The sequence below is a fragment of the Salvelinus alpinus genome, chromosome 34 (assembly GCF_045679555.1).
Source record: "Salvelinus alpinus chromosome 34, SLU_Salpinus.1, whole genome shotgun sequence".
Taxonomy (NCBI): Eukaryota; Metazoa; Chordata; class Actinopteri; order Salmoniformes; family Salmonidae; genus Salvelinus; species Salvelinus alpinus.
Genome location: NC_092119.1, coordinates 27,160,852 through 27,182,876, shown reverse-complemented (window position 1 = coordinate 27,182,876; position 22,025 = coordinate 27,160,852). Strand labels below are relative to the sequence as shown.

The 22,025-nt window shown below is 46.0% G+C and overlaps 1 protein-coding gene across 1 annotated transcript; it reads right to left on the bottom strand.

The window, feature by feature from the left end:
• Window positions 1-2,133: 2,133 nt before the first annotated feature.
• On the bottom strand, window positions 2,134-9,144 carry LOC139563650 (voltage-gated potassium channel regulatory subunit KCNF1-like). The gene has a single exon (XM_071382495.1). The coding sequence runs from the start codon at window positions 8,923-8,925 to the stop codon at window positions 7,468-7,470; it is 1,458 nt and encodes a 485-aa protein (XP_071238596.1). The 5' UTR covers window positions 8,926-9,144; the 3' UTR covers window positions 2,134-7,467.
• Window positions 9,145-22,025: the final 12,881 nt, after the last annotated feature.

The following is a 22,025-nucleotide window of genomic DNA, read 5'->3' as shown; positions in this document are numbered from 1 at the left end:
TGACCGGTCTGTGGTGAAAAAAAGGTTGGGGACCACTGCCTTAGAACACTGTGCCACACGGGAGGCCTGTTTTAAATTATTCTAATATTGTTTGACACGGGACAATTGTTGGAGAACTTCACACATGGAACCAAAAGCAGTGAATGTAACCTTTGCGGTAGTTTAGAATTGGCATATCAGTAGTTAACCTTTCAGTTAATCAAAACATCTAATCAATGTGGTTGACAGATGTAGTAATGTCTTGTCAGTGTGATGTATAGCGCCTTCAGAAAGTATTCACACCTTTTTACTTTTTACACATTTTGTTGTGTTACAAAGTGTGATTCGAATAGATTGAATTGTCATTTTTTGTCAAGGATCTACACAAAATACTCTTTAATGTCAAAATTTGTTTAAAAAATCACAAAAAATAAACACTCATATGTTTTGATTAGATAAGTATTCAATCCCCTGAGTCAATACATGTTAGGCTGCCGTTACACGATGCAACTTGCACACAATTTTAGTTGCTTGCAACAGAGTTGCTTCTTGATTGCTTTGTGAAACACCCCATGCAACTATTAAGCAACTCATCTGCAACTTGGTTGCATCCAGTTGAAACGCTTCAACTGTGTTGATAGTTGCAAGAAAGAGCCAATCAAAACAAACACTTTTGCCACATTATCTATTCGAAGGTTCGGAATTCTGACCCAGTTGTCATGTCAACACAGCTTTCAGTGCTCCGCTGCTCAACCCGCGAATCAGGGTTGACAGAACAGAGACTAGCACAACAGCAGATGTATACAAATTATCGTACAAGTTATGATTTAGCAGTCAATAAATGTAATTTTGAAGAGAACCCAAATCTCTCCCTGACCAGTTTCAACTGAAATTGTCCACCCTGAACTCTGCTGGCAAGCTTAGTTCGTTGCTAGATTGGTTAACTGTGTTGGTGTTTGCACCATGCTCAAAGGGATAATCAATGTCTTTTTTTTTTCTTTTTTTTACCCATCTACCAATAGGTGCCCTTTTTTGCGAGGCATTGGACAACCTTCCTGGTCTTCGTGGTTGAATCTGTGTTTGAAATTCACTGCTCGACTGAGGGACCTTACAGATAATTGTATCTGTGGGGCACAGAAATGAGGTAGTCACTCAAAAATCATATTAGGTATTATTATTGCACACAGAGTGAGTCCATGCAACTTATTGTGTGGCTTGTTAAGCAAGCCCCTGAACTTATTTAGGCTTGCCATAACAAAAGGGTTGAATACTTATTGACTCAAGACATTTCGAAAACATAACTCCTCTTTGACATTATGAGGTATTGTGTTTAGGCCAGTGACACAACATCTCAATGTAATAAAAATTAATTTAGGTTGAAACAACAAAATGTTGAAAAAGTCAAGGGGTGTGAATACTTTTTGAAGGCACTGTACAGCCATTTTGTTTACAGAAATGGGAACAGGGATTAGGAAAGTGTGTTGTGAAAGGGAATGTGTAGAGGCATTTATTAGTGAGCTTCAGTTAGAGTCAGACAGACACTAACAGATGCGCTGAGGAGGAGGTGGCAGTATATGGAGCTTGCATGACAGAAAATCAGAGAGAACAGTTATATAAACATCAATGTCATGATTTTGTGATTAGAAGTTGGGTAATTGAGACTATAATGATTGTTATTATTGGCCTATAAAACCAAATGTATAGTTTTATTCACATGTCAATTCAGTGGCGCTTAGATGTCGTTGAAGGGTCGTTGTGTCCTTGGTAAACACACTGAACAAAAACATAAATGCAACATGTAAAGTGTTGGTCCCATGTCTCATGAAATAAAAGATCCCAGAAATGTTCCATACGCACAAAAAGCTTACTTCTCTCAGATTTTGTGCACAAATTTGTTTACATCCCTGTTAGTGAGCATTTCTCCTTTGCCAAGATAATCCATCCACCTGACAAGTGTGACATATCAAGAAGCTGATTAAACAGCATGATCATTACACAGGTGTACCTTGTGCTGGGGACAATAAAAGGCCACTCTAAAATGTGCAGTTTTGCCACACAACACAATGCCACAGATGTCTTAAGTTTTAAGAGACTGTTCAATTGGCATGCTGCCTGCAGGAATGTCCACCAGAGCTGTTGCCAGACAATTGAATGTTCATTTATAATTTTTTATTTTATTTATTTCACCTTTATTTAACCAGGTAGGCAAGTTGAGAACAAGTTCTCATTTACAATTGCGACCTGGCCAAGATAAAGCAAAGCAGTTCGACACATACAACAACACAGTTACACATGGAGTAAAACAAACATACAGTCAGTAATTCAGTAGAAAAATAAGTCTATATACAATGTGAGCAAATGAGGTGAGATAAGGGAGGTAAAGGCAAAAAAGGCCATGGTGGCGAAGTAAATACAATATAGCAAGTAAAACACTGGAATGGTAGATTTGCAGTGGAAGAATGTGCAAAGTAGAAATTGAAATAATGGGGTGCAAAGGAGCAAAATAAATAAATAAATAAATACAGTCGGGGAAGAGGTAGTTGTTTGGGCTAAATTATAGATGGGCTATGTACAGGTGCAGTAATCTGTGAGCTGCTCTGACAGCTGGTGCTTAAAGCTAGTGAGGGAGATAAGTGTTTCCAGTTTCAGAGATTTTTGTAGTTTGTTCCAGTCATTGGCAGCAGAGAACTGGAAGGAGAGGCGGCCAAAGGAGGAATTGGTTTTGGGTGTGACCAGAGAGATATACCTGCTGGAGCGCGTGCTACAGATGGGTGCTGCTATGGTGACCAGCGAGCTGAGATAAGGGGGGACTTTACCTAGCAGGGTCTTGTAGACGACCAATGGTAATGACTAATGGTAATATGGCACCTCCAATCTTGTTTTAGAGAATTTGGCAGTACTTACAACCGGCCTCACAACTGCAGACCATGTGTATGGCGTCATGTGGGCGATGAACGTATACAACAGCGTGTTCCAGTTCCCGCCAATATCCAGGAACTTCGCACAGCCTTTGAAGAGGAATGGGACAACATTCCACAGGCCACAATCAACAGCCTGATCAACTTTGTGCGAAGGACATGTGTCGTGCTGCATGAGGCAAATGGTGGTCCCACCAGAAACTAACTGGTTTTCTTTTCCACTCCCCTACCTTTTTGGGGGGTATCTCTGACCAACATATGCATATCTGTATTCTCATTCATGTGAAATCCATAGATTAGGGCCTAATGAATCTATTTCAATTGACTGATTTCCTTATATGAACTGTAACTCAGTAAAATCTTTGAAATTGTTGCACGTTGCATTTATATTTTTGTTCACTATATATTCATTAGCCTCGCAAGCTGCCTGATCTTGCAAGCTTATATGAATGTTAATCAGTTTGGTAATTACGAGGCTAATATTTTATGTACCTCAGATAAAAAACGAAATGCCATTCTTTCCCCTGCAGGTCCAGAAGACAAGCCAATGTATAAAATGTTTAAGTTGCATTGAGGATTAAAAAAATACCCATTAGGCTATCTGTGCATAAAAGGTCTGTGCACCGGTATAATAATTACAGGCATCCCCCTGTACAAACATCAAAGACATAGGAGTGAGCACTGTATTTCAAAATAACTTTCCTCAGAAGAAATGGGAATGGGGTGGTTAAGCTCCACATTAGTACGCCTATGTCTCCAGATTTGGATACTCAGGTCCATTTCAATGTTTCTCATGCAAACGCTTTATTCGATGCTAATTGAATAAATACAATTACAATTCTCCCCGAAAAACTCCATTCTTGATGTTTGCTGTAGACTGACTAGAGTCACTAGACCCACATGTACATGGTAAAATCACAAGAGTTAATTCAACTCCTATGGAGTGAAATGTAACACTATTTGGGGGTTTATATGGTCCCACCCCAATTTTGTGTTAAAACTACTCTGATCATGGTGTTGATATTTTGGGATTTAAAACAGCACAAAATGGAGTAAATGTCCAACTCTCAGAGAGTTGCTTAAATTTAACACCAATTGACATTTTACTATTTTCAGTGTTGTTTTGAATTAACAATCACCTCCAGCAGAGTACATTTCTCTTTCAGTTTACTTCTGTCACGATCATGTGGAGGAGAGACGGACCAAAACGCAGCATGTGGAAAATAAGCCATCTTCTTTTTATTTGAACGACGAAGACGAAGATGAACACGAAACACTTATACAAACTATACAAAACAACAAACGACCGTGAAGCTACAAACGAAAGTGCACACACAAGCTACTTACGTTCAACATAGACAATTCCCCACAAACAGCTAAAGCCTATGGTTGCCTTAAATATGGCTCCCAATCAGAGACAACAATAACCAGCTGTCTCTAATTGAGACCCAATTCAGGCAACCATAGACTTTCCTAGATACCTACACTCAACCATAGACACAGCTAGACTACTATACTAAACATAAACCCAACTACTCTAATAAACCCCCTAAACCTTACAACCACCCTAGACACTACAAAAAACACATACATTCCCCATGTCACACCCTGACCTAACTAAAATAATTAAGAAAACAAAGAATACTAAGGCCAGGGCGTGACATAACCCCCCCCCTTAAGGTGCGAACTCCGGGCGCACCAGCACATAGTCTAGGGGAGGGTCTGGGTGGGCGTCCATCCACGGCGGCGGCTCCGGCACTGGTCGTGGTCCCCACCCCACCATAGTCACTACCCGCTTACGTAGCCTCCTCCAAATGGCCACCCTCCAAATTAACCCCACCGGACTAAGGGGCAGCACCGGACTAATGGGCAGCACCGGGATAAGGGGCAGCACCAGGATAAGGGGCAGCACCAGGATAAGGGGCAGCACCAGGATAAGGGGCAGCACCAGGATAAGGGGCGGATCCTGGCTGGCTGGCGGATCCTGGCTGGCTGGCGGATCCTGGCTGGCTGGCGGATCCTGGCTGGCTGGCGGATCCTGGCTGGATGACGGCTCTGGCGGATCCTGGCTGGATGACGGCTCTGGCGGATCCTGGCTGGATGACGGCTCTGGCGGATCCTGGCTGGATGACGGCTCTGGCGGATCCTGGCTGGATGACGGCTCTGGCGGATCCTGGCTGGATGACGGCTCTGGCGGATCCTGGCTGGATGACGGCTCTGGCGGATCCTGGCTGGATGACGGCTCTGGCGGATCCGGTCTGGATGACGGCTCTGGCGGATCCGGTCTGGCGGAAGGCTCTGGCTGATCCGGTCTGGCGGAAGGCTCTGGCTGATCCGGTCTGGCGGAAGGCTCTGGCTGATCCGGTCTGGCGGAAGGCTCTGGCTGATCCGGTCTGGCGGAAGGCTCTGTAGGCTCATGGCAGACGGGCGGCTTTGCAGGCTCATGGCAGACGGGCGGCTTTGAAGGCTCAATACAGATGGGCAGTTCATGCGGCGCTTGGCAGACGGACAGTTCAGACGGCGTTGGGCAGACGGGCAGTTCAGGCGCCGTTGGGCAGACGGGCAGTTCAGGCGCCGCTTGGCAGACGGGCAGTTCAGGCGCCGCTTGGCAGACGGGCAGTTCAGGCGCCGCTTGGCAGACGGGCAGTTCAGGCGCCGCTTGGCAGACGGGCAGTTCAGGCGCCGCTTGGCAGACGGGCAGTTCAGGCGCCGTTGGGCAGACGGCAGACTCTGGCCGGCTGAGACGCACTGTAGGCCTGGTGCGTGGTGCCGGAACTGGAGGTACCGGGCTAAGGACACGCACCTTCAGGCTAGTGCGGGGAACAATAACAGGACGCACAGGACTCTGGAGACGCACAGGAGGCTTTGTGCGTGCTGTAGGCACTGTCTTAACCAGACGGCTAGCACGCTCCTCAGGACGAGTATGGAGAGCTGTTCCCGGTGACATTAACTCACCAACACGTTCATTCGGACGAATGCCGTGCCTCATGCACCAAACCAGTACATCCCTCATAACTCTCTCCTCCAATTTCTCCATTAACTCCTTTACTGTCTCTGCGTCACTCACCTCCAAATCCACCCTCACCGGCTCCTTACGGTAAGCAGGAGTTGGCTCACGTCTCCCGACTGACCCAACTAAACTACCCGAGAGCCCCCCCCCAAGAAATTTTTGGGTTTGACTTACGGGCTTCCAGCCTTGTTTCCTTGCTGCCTCCTCATATCGCCGCCTCTCCTCTTTCGCTGCCTCCAGCTCAGCTTTGGGACGGCGATATTCTCCTGGTTGAGCCCAGGGTCCTTTTCCGTCCAATATTTCCTACCATGTCCACGAGTCCTGGTTACTTTGCCGCTGTTGTTGGTTCCGCTCATGCTGCTTGATCCATGGTTGGTGGGGAATTCTGTCACGATCATGTGGAGGAGAGACGGACCAAAACGCAGCATGTGGAAAATAAGCCATCTTCTTTTTATTTGAACGACGAAGATGAACACGAAACACTTATACAAACAACAAACGACCGTGAAGCTACAAACGAAAGTGCACACACAAGCTACTTACGTTCAACATAGACAATTCCCCACAAACAGCTAAAGCCTATGGTTGCCTTAAATATGGCTCCCAATCAGAGACAACAATAACCAGCTGTCTCTAATTGAGACCCAATTCAGGCAACCATAGACTTTCCTAGATACCTACACTCAACCATAGACACAGCTAGACTACTATACTAAACATAAACCCAACTACTCTAATAAACCCCCTAAACCTTACAACCACCCTAGACACTACAAAAAACACATACATTCCCCATGTCACACCCTGACCTAACTAAAATAATTAAGAAAACAAAGAATACTAAGGCCAGGGCGTGACAACTTCCTTTACGTTATAAGGGTGTTAAGAACATATATGAATATTTCTTAATGTTTCACATTATGGTGGTTTGTAATGTGAAATGACATCTCTACTGGAATCCAACTTGCAGGAAGGTATCCAACAATTTTACATCCCCACAATTTGCTTATAGAATACCTGTCATAGTAGGGAAGAAAATACACAGTACATCAGGACTACCAACTACACCATGTAAACTGGAACAACTATCTCACTACTGGTTGCTAGAAATCCAACCATTTACCGATTGGATTAGTTTAGAAAAATCGAAGTTTCTTATCTTTGTGTAGCATAAGATCAAAAACAACCAATGTGCATGCAAAAACACAGATATTGAAACAAACAATTTCAAAAATCAAGCTTCAACAGAGCAAGCTGGGAAATATGCCAATGATGCTCCTCCCACATCGTAGACAACTCCATATATTTAATTCCTTGTCTCTGGTTTCTCTTAAGGGAGTTAAAAGCACTCTGTACCAATCAACTCCAGTTATCAACACTAACTCCACAGAGCATATCACTCTCTTGAGGGTTAAAATAACTCCCAGTAGAGTCAATTTAACCCAAATGATTTTAACACTGATTTCAACTATCCTTGATTTACTGTGTAGAAGCTACAGGAGGAAATACCTCATCGAACTGAAACACGTTACTCTACAATAGGCCTATGTCTATGTCAAGTTAAAACGATTCTGTTTCGGAGCAATACTTTTTCGACTTAAAAGTCCTGGTTGATTCCTCAATAAGTGGTATAGAATTATCACTACGAGAGGTGCGCATAGAGCTCTCCAATGCACCCAATGCGCCAGACTTGCGCGTGGCCTTCACCATTGAGTCCTCGCTAGACTGCAACTCCATGAGCTCCAGCTCGTGCTTGGCCGCAGTCTCGAGCAATCTCTGCTTGTTGTAAAAAATAACGAAATTGTTGATAATGGGGTGAATGGGCAACGCGATGGCTATCACCCCACACAGGAAGCTGATGGCTGCGTTGCACTTTCCGAGCGTGGTTTTGGGGTAAATGTCTCCATAGCCTATGGTCGTCATGGTGATAATAGCCCACCAGAAGGACTGTGGGATGCTACTGAAGAGGGTCTCCGGGTGGCTTTGCTCCAGGGTGTAGCCCAGTGCTGAGAACACGAATATCCCTATGCCCATGTACATAAGGAGCAGCCCCAGCTCTTTGAAACTCCTCTTCAGCGCATAGGTGAGAGTCTGTAGCCCGGAGGAGTGACGCGCCAGTTTGAAGATGCGGGCAATACGCATGATGCGAAGCGCCTGGACCGCTTGCTGGACCTTGGCCAGATCCATCATGGCCGTACCCTGGTAAGTTAGGGTCAGCACCACGTAAAAGGGCATGATAGCCATGAAGTCTATTATGTTCATAAAGGATAGGAAAAAGTGCAGTTTGTTTGGGGAGGACATAAAACGCAGCAGATATTCTACGGTGAACCAGCCTATGCAGGCTGTCTCGATGGCCTCCAGCGTTGGGTGTTCCACAAGGTCCCCCTCGTCGTCCTCCATTTGGACTTCTGGAATGGTACCCACGCACATCACCAAGGATGACACAAGGACGAAGAGGAAAGATGCAATGGCGATAATGCGCGCAGGCAATGAGGACTCCGGTTTCTCCATGAGTTTCCAAAGGGACTTTTGGTACCGCGCTGAGCGGTTGAAAGAAGGGACCACATCTAGATCATCCAAGATAAGCTTCACTTTGTTGGCAATCTCAGCCAGCTCTTCCTCTTTTTCAGTCAAGTCACTTTTACAGCACTCGTCCAAATAGCTTTGGTCAATTTTCCAGAATTCCATCTCTTTAATAAAACAAATGGGACAGATACCTCGTTTGATGTGAATCTCACCGAAGTAATACACGTCAATGATACATCTGAAAGCGTCAGGATCCCGGTCAAAATAAAACTCCCTTTTACCGGGGTCGTAGTCATCACAAAGTGAGTAAATAATGTCGTAACTCAGAGTTGAGCAGTTGATAAGTTCTGCAAGTCGACTCTCCGGGTAGCGGTTAAGTACATCCCCGTATAAAACGAGCTTCACCCCGCCAATGTTCACGGCTATCTCGGCTTCATCCCTCGTGTCCAAGCTGTTGCAGTTCTTATATCGGGGTTTGGGTATAGTCCACATCTTTCCTGCTGTCGTGGGCTATTTTTGGCGTCGAAAATGTCGAAATTCAATAAACAGACTTGTGTTTCATGTGCATGAACAGTTTAAAGTGCAGGTAGCCTATAAATTATACTAATTTTAAAAAGGAGGAAAGCCATTGCGCAAAACACCGCTACGTGTTCTCCCATTACCAAAGCAGCAATTAAGTTATCTCTCTCTCTGTCTCTCCTTTCTCCTCTCTCTCGCTCTTTCTCTCTCTCACACACACACTCACACTGACACACACTGCTGCTGCGCCTCTGAGCTCTGTGGGCGGATATCCTCTGTGGGCGATATTACTCTGCTTGAAGTTTTGAATTTACCAAACCGGCATGTGCAATTAACACAATTATTCCGTATGGTTGTAGTGAGGTGATATGATGTGAGTACAGTGGCGACCCGTCATTCAGGGCAGTTGGGGCTACCTGTTTTGCATGCTATTTTGACATTAATACGTGTCACATATCAGTTCGCAAACAATGTAATTTTTTTTATTATAATTTAGTTAATAAAGCCACATACAAACATGGTCTCTTTGTTTTCTGGAGTAAGGCAGCTCGAAAATGCAGGTGTTTCAGCCTAGGTCAGTGCTTTCTGTGGGGGTGGTGCAACCAGCGGAAAATACGGAACATAGGGGTTAGTAATGTTCGCTAGTTGCGCCGTGATTGGCTCAGTGTTCTGTCACTCATGGGGACACTATGTCATCGCAAAATCTACGGGGAGAGCTCGAAAATTCAAGCCCCATGGGTGCTGCCATATAGTTACATTAGAAGTGCCCATCCAAGAAGGCTCAAGGTCATTGGCCACAGATAAAATTACGTCAAATCACGTTATATCTACCATAGCTTTGAATGGACTGGTCATGTCAAAATCATACTTTCAAAATCTTAGCTAGCAAGCTAGCAGTCATCATCACGAATCAAGTCGACAATCTACTGACAAATCCTTTTCAATCGTTGTTATATGAAGAGAAATTATGAAGAGAAATTAGAGATAAAACATATCGGTGCATTGAACATAAACATAACACAAGTTGGAAATCCCAAATTCAACATTGAGTGGTTTGGAAGGAATCAGTAGCTAACTGCAAGCATTGTAAAGCAATCACTAGCCTGCTATTCATTGGAGTGGGTGTGTGGTCAAAGTCTGGGTTTAAGGGTCTATTTTTCAAGCTTAAAAGGATAAACATTCAACATTTAGCCATGCTGTCAATCCAGCATGACTTTTGCCGCCTTCAAAACAACTGGAAACTCAGAACTGGGAAATAAGTTTTGAACGGACATCCAACTCAGAATTCCAAGTCGGGAACCCGGGCCTCTTTCTAGAGCTGCGACCTGAAGATCACTGACATCATGATTCAACCTTGTTTTTTCTGAGTTCCCATTTGTCTTGAAAGCAACATAAATCCAGAGAATGCCAGACTTTGATGACAAAGTTTTCCATGAAGGACCACCGCGCCACCTTCCTGTTCAAGTGAGCACAGCACAACAAGGTGAGTCCAAAAATGTCTTGTATGCTGCTGCATAAATTATGTAATATACCAGGGAGATATGTACACCATTGCTAAGAAAGTAATACTAAGTGTTTGTTGTGAAGTAAGCTGTTTGTAGCCCATGTGCCTCACCCTAATAATTTGGTCCCTTTTCCCCTCATAACTTATCCTACTGTTCTGACTTGGTGGTGCACATATAGCCTGTTTTAGAGAAATGTCATAATCAAATATTGTATGAGCTTTCATTATCTGCTTATATGCCCCCTTTATTTATCCTACAATTCTGACTTGGTGTACAGAGAGAATACTGTAAGAACGGCCCATGTTCTGAATTCTGTAGCTGTACATTTCAAAAGTACTGAACAAATAGTTATATTGACTATGTCCATCCTAGCTCGCTCATGAATGCCTTAATCGAAATTACGGATTGCCTCTTATCCGCTCGTCGCCCCTTATGCCGTAGTTTGTACATTATGGTGGAAATTACAAGATTATGTTATAATACTTTTATTGCATCAAGTGGTTGTTTTATGCAACAGAATAGAGGGTTCTTATAACGCTTGTGTCAGTGTGAACTGAAAGTGAAAGTGAGATAACACTGACAGGAGATTTACGATGTCTTTTGGGTGATAAAACCTAAAGAGGCCGCATTCCAGAGCATGAGTTAATGTTTCTGTTCTATAGGGTACCCGGGAGAGATGACCCCAGGGCCAGACCTTGGTCTCTACACAAAGATAACTGTTTTTACAGCAGATACTGTCTGCTGAGAATTATTAGTATCTTTCATACAAATCGTAACCTTGTCACCCAATACATGGATCTGTTGTTCGTCATGTAGACTGAAAGCGGTGTATCTTGGCTATAAAATACCTTTATACTGTAACGACCCTGGGTTTATAAGCGCGGAAATCTACTCTGCCGCACGAGCATGCTTTTGCGGCCCAGTCGATAGCGTGCTGGACTTTGGGCTAGAAGGTCGAGACCTGCTCCTTACCTGTTTCATTACATTGGTGTCAGAAGTGATCGGACCTTGCATCCACGACAGTGCGTGTGCTTGGCCGGTGAGCGCGTTCCTATAAGACGTTGCGTTACAAGCTAGCGCGAGGACGCGCTCTTTGAAAGGAGGGAGTAGTGTAACGACCCTGGGTTTATAAGCGTGGATATCTACTCTGCCGCACGAGCATGCTTTTGCGGCACAGTCGATAGCGCGCTGGACTTCAGGCTAGAAGGTCGAGGGTTCGAGACCTGCTTCTTGCCAGTTTCATTACAATACTTTTGTTTCGGGGCTCTCAACGAATCATCTGAGGGTGATTCTTCGACCAGCCTTCATTATCGTAGAGCACTCAATCGATTCACTTTATTTGTGTGTGTTGTATTGACCTGCACCCTTATTAATAAGTGAATAAAAATGTAGGTTTAGTATAACTCTGACTTGTGTAATAAGTTTGTCTCTCTGCATTTGATGGTAAAGAAATTAATCACCACATCTCAATTGTCAGTAGAAACCACATTTGTTTAAGCAAGTCAGCCATACCAGCTATGTTTTTTTTAAAGACAGAAAATGAGGCTGAATGAACTGTTTCGCTGCAAGAGGCTCCGCTGATAGCCAGGTGTAGCAGTGGTAATGTGTTGGGACTGCTGTTGGGACAGCTTTATGTAGACCCTAACAGTTTGTGGGCACCGTTTGTCACCGTTATGTTACAATTCATGTATTGTTTAGTGTTGTGTAGTGGCTTTGCTGGCATGCATATTATTATTATTATTTTTTGCCCCACCAAGATTTATATGCTAAAATCGTCGCTGTGTGAGTGGGAATTGATGCAGAACTTGTTGGTGAGTGCATGGCACACTACAATACATATCTGTCTTGAACCACATAGGAAGATAAAAAAACGTAGTCTGGGAAATTAATACGAAGGGTAATGGTAATGGTCAGAGGTAATGTCAAAGCGTAACCACTAAATTACATCACTATCTGCTGTTGCCCTTTTGATAACTTTTGATAACGTGACAGCTGTGGAATTACACACGTCTCCAGAAAACTGAGTTAGGGCGCTCTCTGCTAACAACAGATACAATTGCAGAATTTGAGACGCTCTGACATACTGTAAGATTCCAGTCCAGTGGGTCAGATTAAATGTACAGTGATATCTCGTGCTCAGGTGCTAAACCTATCTCATCTTTCCACAACTGACAAAGGGCCTTTTCCTATATACCAACATAAAGTGTCTTAATAGGGCATTGGGCCACCGCGAGCCAGAACAGCTTCAACGCTCCTTGGCATAGATTCTACAAGTGTCTGGAACTCTATTGGAGGGATGTGACATCATTCTTCCACAAATGGTGTTTGGTTGATGGTGTGTTGGTGATGGTGCTGCTCCAGAATCTCCCATAAGTGGTCAATTTAGCCGAGATCTGGTGACTGAGACGGCCATGGCATCATGCTCATCAAACCATTCATTTGTGCTATGTGGATGGGGGCATTGTCATCCTATGGGGGCATTTTGCCTACCATAGCCATTGTAGCCAAAATAATGGCAAAAAATGGCCTGCCCAGAATTTTTATTCATGACCCTAAGCATGATGGGATTTTAGCTGCTTAATTAACTCGAACCACAGCTGTGTGGAAGCACCTGCTTTCAATATACTTTGTGTCCCTCATTTAGGCCTACTCATGTTTCCATTATTTTGTTAGTTACCTGTACATGTTCAGCATGAACAATTATAGATAACACAAGGACATCACATTTACCATACAAAAACCTCTATTGCAGTCACAAAGTATAAAAACATGTGACATTTCTGTTATGGTTTTTGTGAGGCAAAAAGATCAGTATCACAACATCACAGATCCACAGTCATGTATCAGCAATACCTCAGAATCACATCCCTAATTGATATACTGTCACGTTCCTGACCTGTTTTTCCTTTGTTTAGCTTTGTTTAGTTGGTCAGGACGTGAGCTGGGTGGGCAGTCTATGTTATTTGTTTCTTGTTTAGGTTCATTGGTTAATTAGCCTTATATGGTTCTCAATCAGGGGCAGGTGTTTGACGTTTCCTCTGATTGAGAACCATATTAAGGTCAAATCAAATCAAATCAAATTTTATTAGTCACATACACATGGTTAGCAGATGTTAATGCGAGTGTAGCGAAATGCTTGTGCTTCTAGTTCCGACAATGCAGTAATAACCAACAAGTAATCTAACCTAACAATTCCACAACTACTACCTTATACACACACAAGTGTAAAGGGATAAAGAATATGTACATAAAGATATATGAATGAGTGGTGGTACAGAACGGCATAGGCAAGATGCAGTAGATGGTATAGAGTACGGTATATACATATGAGATGAGTACTGTAGGGTATGTAAACATAAAGTGGCATAGTTTAAAGTGGCTAGTGGTACATGTATTACATAAAGATGGCAAGATGCAGTAGATGATATAGAGTACAGTATATACATATGAGATGGGTAATGTAGGGTATGTAAACATTATATTAAGTGGCATTGTTTAAAGTGGCTAGTGGTACATTTTTACATAATTTCCATCAATTCCCATTTTTAAAGTGGCTGGAGTTGAGTCAGTATGTTGGCAGCGGCCGCTAAATGTTAGTGGTGGCTGTTTAACAGTCTGATGGCCTTGAGATAGAAGCTGTTTTTCAGTCTCTCGGTCCCTGCTTTGATGCACCTGTACTGACCTCGCCTTCTGGATGATAGCGGGGTGAACAGGCAGTGGCTTGGGTGGTTGTTGTCCTTGATGATCTTTATGGCCTTCCTGTGACATCGGGTGGTGTAGGTGTCCTGGAGGGCAGGTAGTTTGCCCCCGGTGATGCGTTCTGCAGACCTCACTACCCTCTGGAGAGCCTTACGGTTGTGGGCGGAGCAGTTGCCGTACCAGGCGGTGATACAGCCCGACAGGATGCTCTCGATTGTGCATCTGTAGAAGTTTGTGAGTGCTTTTGGTGACAAGCCGAATTTCTTCAGCCTCCTGAGGTTGAAGAGGCGCTGCTGCGCCTTCTTCACAACGCTGTCTGTGTGGGTGGACCAATTCAGTTTGTCCGTGATGTGTACACCGAGGAACTTAAAACTTTCCACCTTCTCCACTACTGACCCGTCGATGTGGATAGGGGGGTGCTCCCTCTGCTGTTTCCTGAAGTCCACAATCATCTCCTTTGTTTTGTTGACGTTGAGTGTGAGGTTATTTTCCTGACACCACACTCCGAGGGCCCTCACCTCCTCCCTGTAGGCCGTCTCGTCGTTGTTGGTAATCAAGCCTACCACTGTAGTGTCATCCGCAAACTTGATGATTGAGTTGGAGGCGTGCATGGCCACGCAGTCGTGGGTGAACAGGGAGTACAGGAGAGGGCTCAGAACGCACCCTTGTGGGGCCCCAGTGTTGAGGATCAGCGGGGTGGAGATGTTGTTACCTACCCTCACCACCTGGGGGCGGCCCGTCAGGAAGTCCAGGACCCAGTTGCACAGGGCGGGGTCGAGACCCAGGGTCTCGAGCTTGATGACGAGTTTGGAGGGTACTATGGTGTTAAATGCTGAGCTGTAATCGATGAACAGCATTCTCACATGGGTATTCCTCTTGTCCAGATGGGTTAGGGCAGTGTGCAGTGTGGTTGCGATTGCGTCGTCTGTGGACCTATTGGGTCGGTAAGCAAATTGGAGTGGGTCTAGGGTGTCCGGTAGGGTGGAGGTGATATGGTCCTTGACTAGTCTCTCAAAGCACTTCATGATGACGGAAGTGAGTGCTACGGGGCGGTAGTCGTTTAGCTCAGTTACCTTAGCTTTCTTGGGAACAGGAACAATGGTGGCCCTCTTGAAGCATGTGGGAACAGCAGACTGGGATAAGGATTGATTGAATATGTCCGTAAACACACCAGCCAGCTGGTCTGCGCATGCTCTGAGGACGCGGCTGGGAATGCCGTCTGGGCCTGCAGCCTTGCGAGGGTTAACACGTTTAAATGTTTTACTCACCTCGGCTGCAGTGAAGGAGAGCCCGCAGGTTTTGGTAGGGGGCCGTGTCAGTGGCACTGTATTGTCCTCAAAGCGGGCAAAAAAGTTGTTTAGCCTGTCTGGGAGCAAGACATCCTGGTCCGCGACGGGGCTGGTTTTCTTTTTGTAATCCGTGATTGACTGTAGACCCTGCCACATACCTCTTGTGTCTGAGCTGTTGAATTGCGACTCGATTTTGTCTCTGTACTGGGACTTAGCCTGTTTGATTGCCTTGCGGAGAGAATAGCTACACTGTTTGTATTCGGTCATGCTTCCGGTCACCTTGCCCTGGTTAAAAGCAGTGGTTCGCGCTTTCAGTTTCACGCGAATGCTGCCGTCAATCCACGGTTTCTGGTTTGGGAATGTTTTAATCGTTGCTGTGGGTACGACATCGTCAATGCACTTCCTAATGAACTCGCTCACCGAATCAGCATATTCGTCAATATTGTTGTTGGACGCAATGCGGAACATATTCCAATCCGCGTGATCGAAGCAGTCTTGAAGCGTGGAATCAGATTGGTCGGACCAGCGTTGAACAGACCTGAGCGCGGGAGCTTGTTTTAGTTTCTGTTTGTAGGCTGGAATCAACAAAATGGAGTCGTGGTCAGCTTTTCCGAAAGGGGGGCGGGGGAGGGCCTTATATGCGTCGCGGAAATTAGTATAACAATGATCTAGGGTTTTTCCAGCCCTGGTAGCACAATCGATATGCTGATAGAATTTAGGGAGTTTTGTTTTTAGATTAGCCTTGTTAAAATCCCCAGCTACGATGAATGCAGCCTCAGGGTGTGTGGTTTCCAGTTTACAAAGAGTCAGATAAAGTTCGTTCAGGGCCATCGATGTGTCTGCTTGGGGGGGAATATATACGGCTGTGATTATGATCGAGGAGAATTCCCTTGGTAGATAATGCGGTCGACATTTGATTGTGAGGAGTTCTAGATCAGGTGAACAGAATGACTTGAGTTCCTGTGTGTTGTTATGATGATCACACCACGTCTCGTTAATCATAAGGCATACCCCCCCGCCCCTCTTCTTACCAGAAAGATGTTTGTTTCTGTCGGCGCGATGCATGAAGAAACCAGCTGGCTGCACCGACTCCGTTAGCGTCTCTTGAGTTAGCCATGTTTCCGTGAAGCAGAGCACGTTGCAATTCCTGATGTCTCTCTGGAATGCTACCCGTGCTCGGATTTCATCAACCTTATTGTCAAGAGACTGGACATTGGCGAGTAGTATGCTAGGGAGTGGAGCGCGATGTGCCCGTCTCCGAAGCCTGACCAGGAGACCGCCTCGTTTGCCCCTTTTACGGCGTCGCACAGGGTCGCCGGCTGGGATCAGATCCATTGTATTGGGTGGAAGGCAAAACACTGGATCCGTTTCGGGAAAGTCATATTCCTGGTAGGAACGATGATGAGTTGACGTTAATCGTATATTCAGTAGTTCCTCCCGACTGTATGTAATGAAACCTAAGATTACCTGGGGTACCGATGTAAGAAATAACACATAAAAAAACAAAATACTGCATATTTTCCAAGGAACGCGAAGCGAGGCGGCCATCTCTTTTCGGCGCCGGATGTAGGCTGTTCACACCGTTTGTTTGTGGGTGATTGTCTTCCGTGTCAGTGTATGTACCACACGGGACTGTTTCGTTTGTTTAGTCTGTTCCTGTTCGTGCGTTCTTCGTGTTTTGTAGTTCTCATGTTCAGGTCGGTCTACGTCGTTTTGTTATTTTGTAATTTATCAAGTGTGCTTCGTGTTCGTCTTGTTTAAATAAATTCATCATGTATTCCACACAAGCTGCGTTTTGGTCCGATCCCTGCTCCTCCTCAGACGTGGAGGAGAACAATCGTTACATATACACACAAGATAGTTGGTGTCATGAGGATTTAGCTTCATACCAATCCTCTCAGATCGAGTCCAGAACTGGGTGGATTTCGGATTGGGCGCAAGAAATAGAACTGTTGCTGTTGACTTAGTGGTTTAGTCCACACTTTTAGGGTGAATTCTGTAGGCACAACATGGATGTATTTTCTGTTGCATATCATTGGTCCCGACCTGCAATAGATTTTGTATACATTCATATGGTCACATAATACCATGTAGGCCAAGTGGGGCCAAATCAAGGATCAGCAGTACATATATTTTCTTTGGTCTGTAGATCATATCTAGAAATGGATTCTCTCTGGGACAGTCATGGGGTAGCTTCCCATTTCTGTAGTTTCCCATGCTTCGCAGTATGTTGGAAACACCCGCTTTAGCTACAGAAAGTCAACATACGAGAATACCCCTAGAGTCTGCGAGAGCGGGGGCGGAAGATGACTCATCGGCTGACAACATGGTAACGACTGGACCGGAAACGACTACGAGTAATGAGAGCACAGCACAAGAGAACACCACAGCAACTGTCACAAGTTCCGCTGCAACAGCGGGCCACAAACAGATGCAGGTATGTGTCTGTGGTTGGAGGAAAGTTACATCACACCATGGGTTGAGAATCCACCAGGGGAAGAAGGGGTGTTTGGGTAAAGAGAGACAGAGGCCTCGCATTGATCGCTTTCTGCGAAAGCGATCAAATCAGTCGAATGAAGCACAGCAACTGGACGCAAACCATAGTTTGCAGTGCATCAGTACCACTGTCATGGAGGATGTAAACTCAAGCACCGAAGTAACAACTGAGGTGGAACCAACAACAGGAGTGGAACTCACCCAGCCTCCCAGACCTGCAGTCGAGAGGAGACTACCAGGGCACAGACCATATGTGAAGTGGCCTGGCGCCAGTGACAAGAAGTTGTGGGAAGCAGTGAATACTGACCTTACCTTGACCCTCGAGAAACTTCGAGGCACAGTGGAGAAGAAGTTGGAGAGGATGGGGGACATCATCTATGAGTACGGGGCAGAAAGCTTTGGAGTGCAAGAGGCAAAAGGCGGGAGAAAGGTTCCAACCCCACCAGTTTCCAGGAGGCAACAAGAAATCAAGCGCCTCGTTCAAGAAAGGAGACAGCTTAAGAAACAGTGGAAGAAGGCCTCGGAAGTGGAAAAGGAGGGCATAGAGGTACTTCAGGCTGACATTAAAACCCGGTTGGCATCCCTCCGTAGAGCAGAGAACCTACGGAAACGCAGAAGGAAGAAAGAACAAACTAGAACTCGATTCTATAAAGATCCCTTCAAGTTCCTTAAAAGTCTCTTCACGAAGGAAAAAAGTGGAGCTCTAAAAACAACAAAGAAAGACCTAGAGGAGCACCTGATAACAACAAACTTTGACTCAAAGCGACATGAACATCTGGCCATCCCATCAGATATCCCACCCATTGAACCCCCGGAACATCATATTGAGACCAGCCCTCCGACATGGAAAGAGGTGGAAAACACAGGTCGACGGGCAAGAACAGCATCAGCCCCGGGGCCAAATGGAGTCCCGTACAAAGTGTATAAGAACGCACCAGACGTCCTGAGGGTCCTCTGGAGGCTTATGAGAACAGCTTGGCAAAAGAAGATAATACCCAAAGTGTGGCGTAGGGCAGGCGGGGTCCTGATCCCTAAGGAGAAGGATGCAGTGAACATCAGCCAATTCCGCCCAATCTCCTTACTGAATGTCGAGGGTAAAATCTTCTTTAGGGTCATTGCCCAGAGGATGGCCGAGTACCTGCAAAGGAACGCGTACGTCGATACATCTGTACAGAAGGCAGGAATATCAGGGTTCTCTGGCTGCTTGGAACATTCCAGCATGATCTGGCACCAGATCCAAATGGCCAAGGTGGAGAAAAGGGACCTCCATGTAGTCTTCCTCGACCTTGCCAATGCATTTGGCTCTGTGCCCCATGAACTCCTGTGGTCTGCCTTCAGATTTTTCCACATACCGGACACCATCACAACCCTGGTGAAGTCGTACTTCCAGGATCTGCAGTTCTGCTTCACCACCTCAGAGTTCACCACCTCATGGCAGTGCCTGAATGTAGGTATAATGGCGGGATGTACCATTTCTCCGTTGGCATTCATAATGGCAATGGAGGTTATCATCAGATCCTCAAAATGGGTTGCTGGTGGACAGCGAGTCGACTCTGGTTTCCGCCTCCCTCCACTCAGAGCCTACATGGACGACATTACAACATTGACCACCACTGTCCCATGCACCAGGAGACTGCTCAGAAAACTCGAGGAGAACATCAGCTGGGCCCGTATGAAGATTAAACCATCCAAGTCACGCAGCATCTCGATTGTGAAGGGAGTACTCTCTGACCTGAAATTCTTCATCGGAGATGACCAAATCCCAACAGTGTCTGAGCAGCCGGTAAAAAGCCTTGGAAGGTGGTATGATGCAAGCCCGAAGGACAAAGACCAGGTGCAACAGCTGCGCAAAGACATCAGTAGTAGCCTACAGTCCATCGACAACACCCAGCTACCTGGAAAGTTAAAGGCCTGGTGTCTGCAGTTTGGTCTCCTACCCCAGGATTGGGGTTCCAATCTCAACAGTGGAGAAGATGGAAAGAGGAGTCACAGGCTACTTAAAGAAGTGGCTCGGAGTTCCACGATGCCTTACCACCATAGGCCTCTATGGAGATGGTGTCCTCAAGCTGCCCCTCACCAGTCTAACAGAGGAATTCAAGTGTGCAAAAACCAGGCTCCAGATGACACTGAATGAATCTCGAGACCCAGTGGTGAGCAACAACACGCCGACCTTGGCAACTGGGCGCAAATGGAGGCCAGGAAAAGCAGTCCAGGAGGCAACAGCAGCCCTCAGACATGCTGACATTGTGGGTCATGTTCAGCAAGGGAGAGGAGGCCTTGGGCTAACTAGCCGTGCTGCTTGGAGTAAGGCCACTGCACCAGAGCGGCGGAAGATGGTAGTGCAGGAAGTACGCCATCAGGAGGAGGCTGCAAGGTGGGCCAAGGCAGTCTCTCTTGCCAAACAGGGACAGTGGACTCGATGGGACAGTGTGGAGAAGAGGAAGATCAGCTGGAAGGATCTGTGGGCCATGGAAGCGAGGCGGTTGAGCTTTTCCATCAGAGCAACATATGACGTCCTTCCAACACCAGTTAATCTTCACCAATGGTATGGTGAAGATCCGGACTGTGCCCTCTGTTCCATGCCAGCCAACCTCAGGCACATTCTCACAGGGTGTAAAACAAGCCTCACCCAAGGACGCTACACTTGGCGTCACAACCAAGTCCTTAAAAACCTTGCGTCCGCCCTGGAGGACAAGCGAGCTGCCACCAACTCCCTACCACCCCCAGCAGCATCACACCCCTTACGGACGACCTTTGTCCGCGAAGGGGCTAAACCACCGAAGAGCGGCTCTACACCATTAGAGCGAGACCAGCTGCGCTTGGCCCGCGACTGGAAAATGCTAGCTGACATTGGCCGGCAACTTGTGTTTCCTCCGGAGATCGCATCCACCACCCTAAGACCTGACATGGTGCTCTGGTCCCGTTCGCTCAAGAAGGTCTTCAGATGAGGCTTATGAGCGAAAACATCTGCGCTATGCCGATCTAGCTGCCGAAGCACGGCATCATGGCTGGAACACAGAAGTCCGACCAGCGGAGGTGGGCTGCAGAGGTTTTGTGGCAACATCTACAACCAGACTGCTTAGAGACCTGGGAATTAAGGGCCAGAGCCAGCGTTCGGCAATCAAAGCTGTATCAGAGGCGGCAGAAGGCAGCAGTCAATGGCTCTGGATGAAGAGGAAAGACCCCAGCTGGGCCCCGAAGTGAGAGGGCCAGGAGGTATGCGGTCAACAAAGCTTGACTCAGGGAGGAGTACACCCCTGCCATGCATAGTCCCATGGGATGTTGGCTATCAACAACAAGGCAACTCCTATGACTAATTGGGAATGGGACGCAAGCGTAGGATTGATCACCCTGTCGCTGGCCGCCTTTGGGGAGGGTGTATAGTGTGAAAGGCCGAAACACCCTAGGAACCAAAGGTACACTACTGACGATGCGCTCCCCAAATTTCACCAGGCTCACTGTTCATGAACTCTTGGAAGTGCTTGCACAAAGGATAGTAACATCTCATCCTGTGTTCTTGGAATCAACATCTGAAAAAGGTTGCTTGCTTGTAGTCATTGAAAATCATCAAAGCTGAAAAAGTGGCGACTGAAATTTGAATTCCTGGCTATCTTGATATTAATAATATCTAAATCTTTAAAAAATCTTTGCTAAGATCAACCACTTATTTAAAGGGTTTTGGTATTTTTACAGGGTTTATTCTAGTCCATGGGGAGTTCAGGATGCATTGACAACCCAATCCCAAACCAATCCCTCCTTCCTAACCTTAGAGCCTTTTTGACTTCCCTTCATCCAACTGAAAGGACTAGATATGTATTAACAATAAGACCATCTCTCAATCTTAACCCTCTGGTGGCAAGGTAGAGGCCCACAATATTGTTAAGACTTATTTAGGCTTTTGAAGTTAACAGGGAACTTAATTTGGGATTGGGGCTCACTCCTCATTGGCTACTAGCTATGATCCAGAAGCGTGACACTGATCTGGACACAGATGTAGGAGTAGTAGTCCTGCGGAAACACAGCGCTCAATCCTGTCATTTCAAGGGCCACCTGGCAGACAGAGGGAGACAGAGAGCATAATATC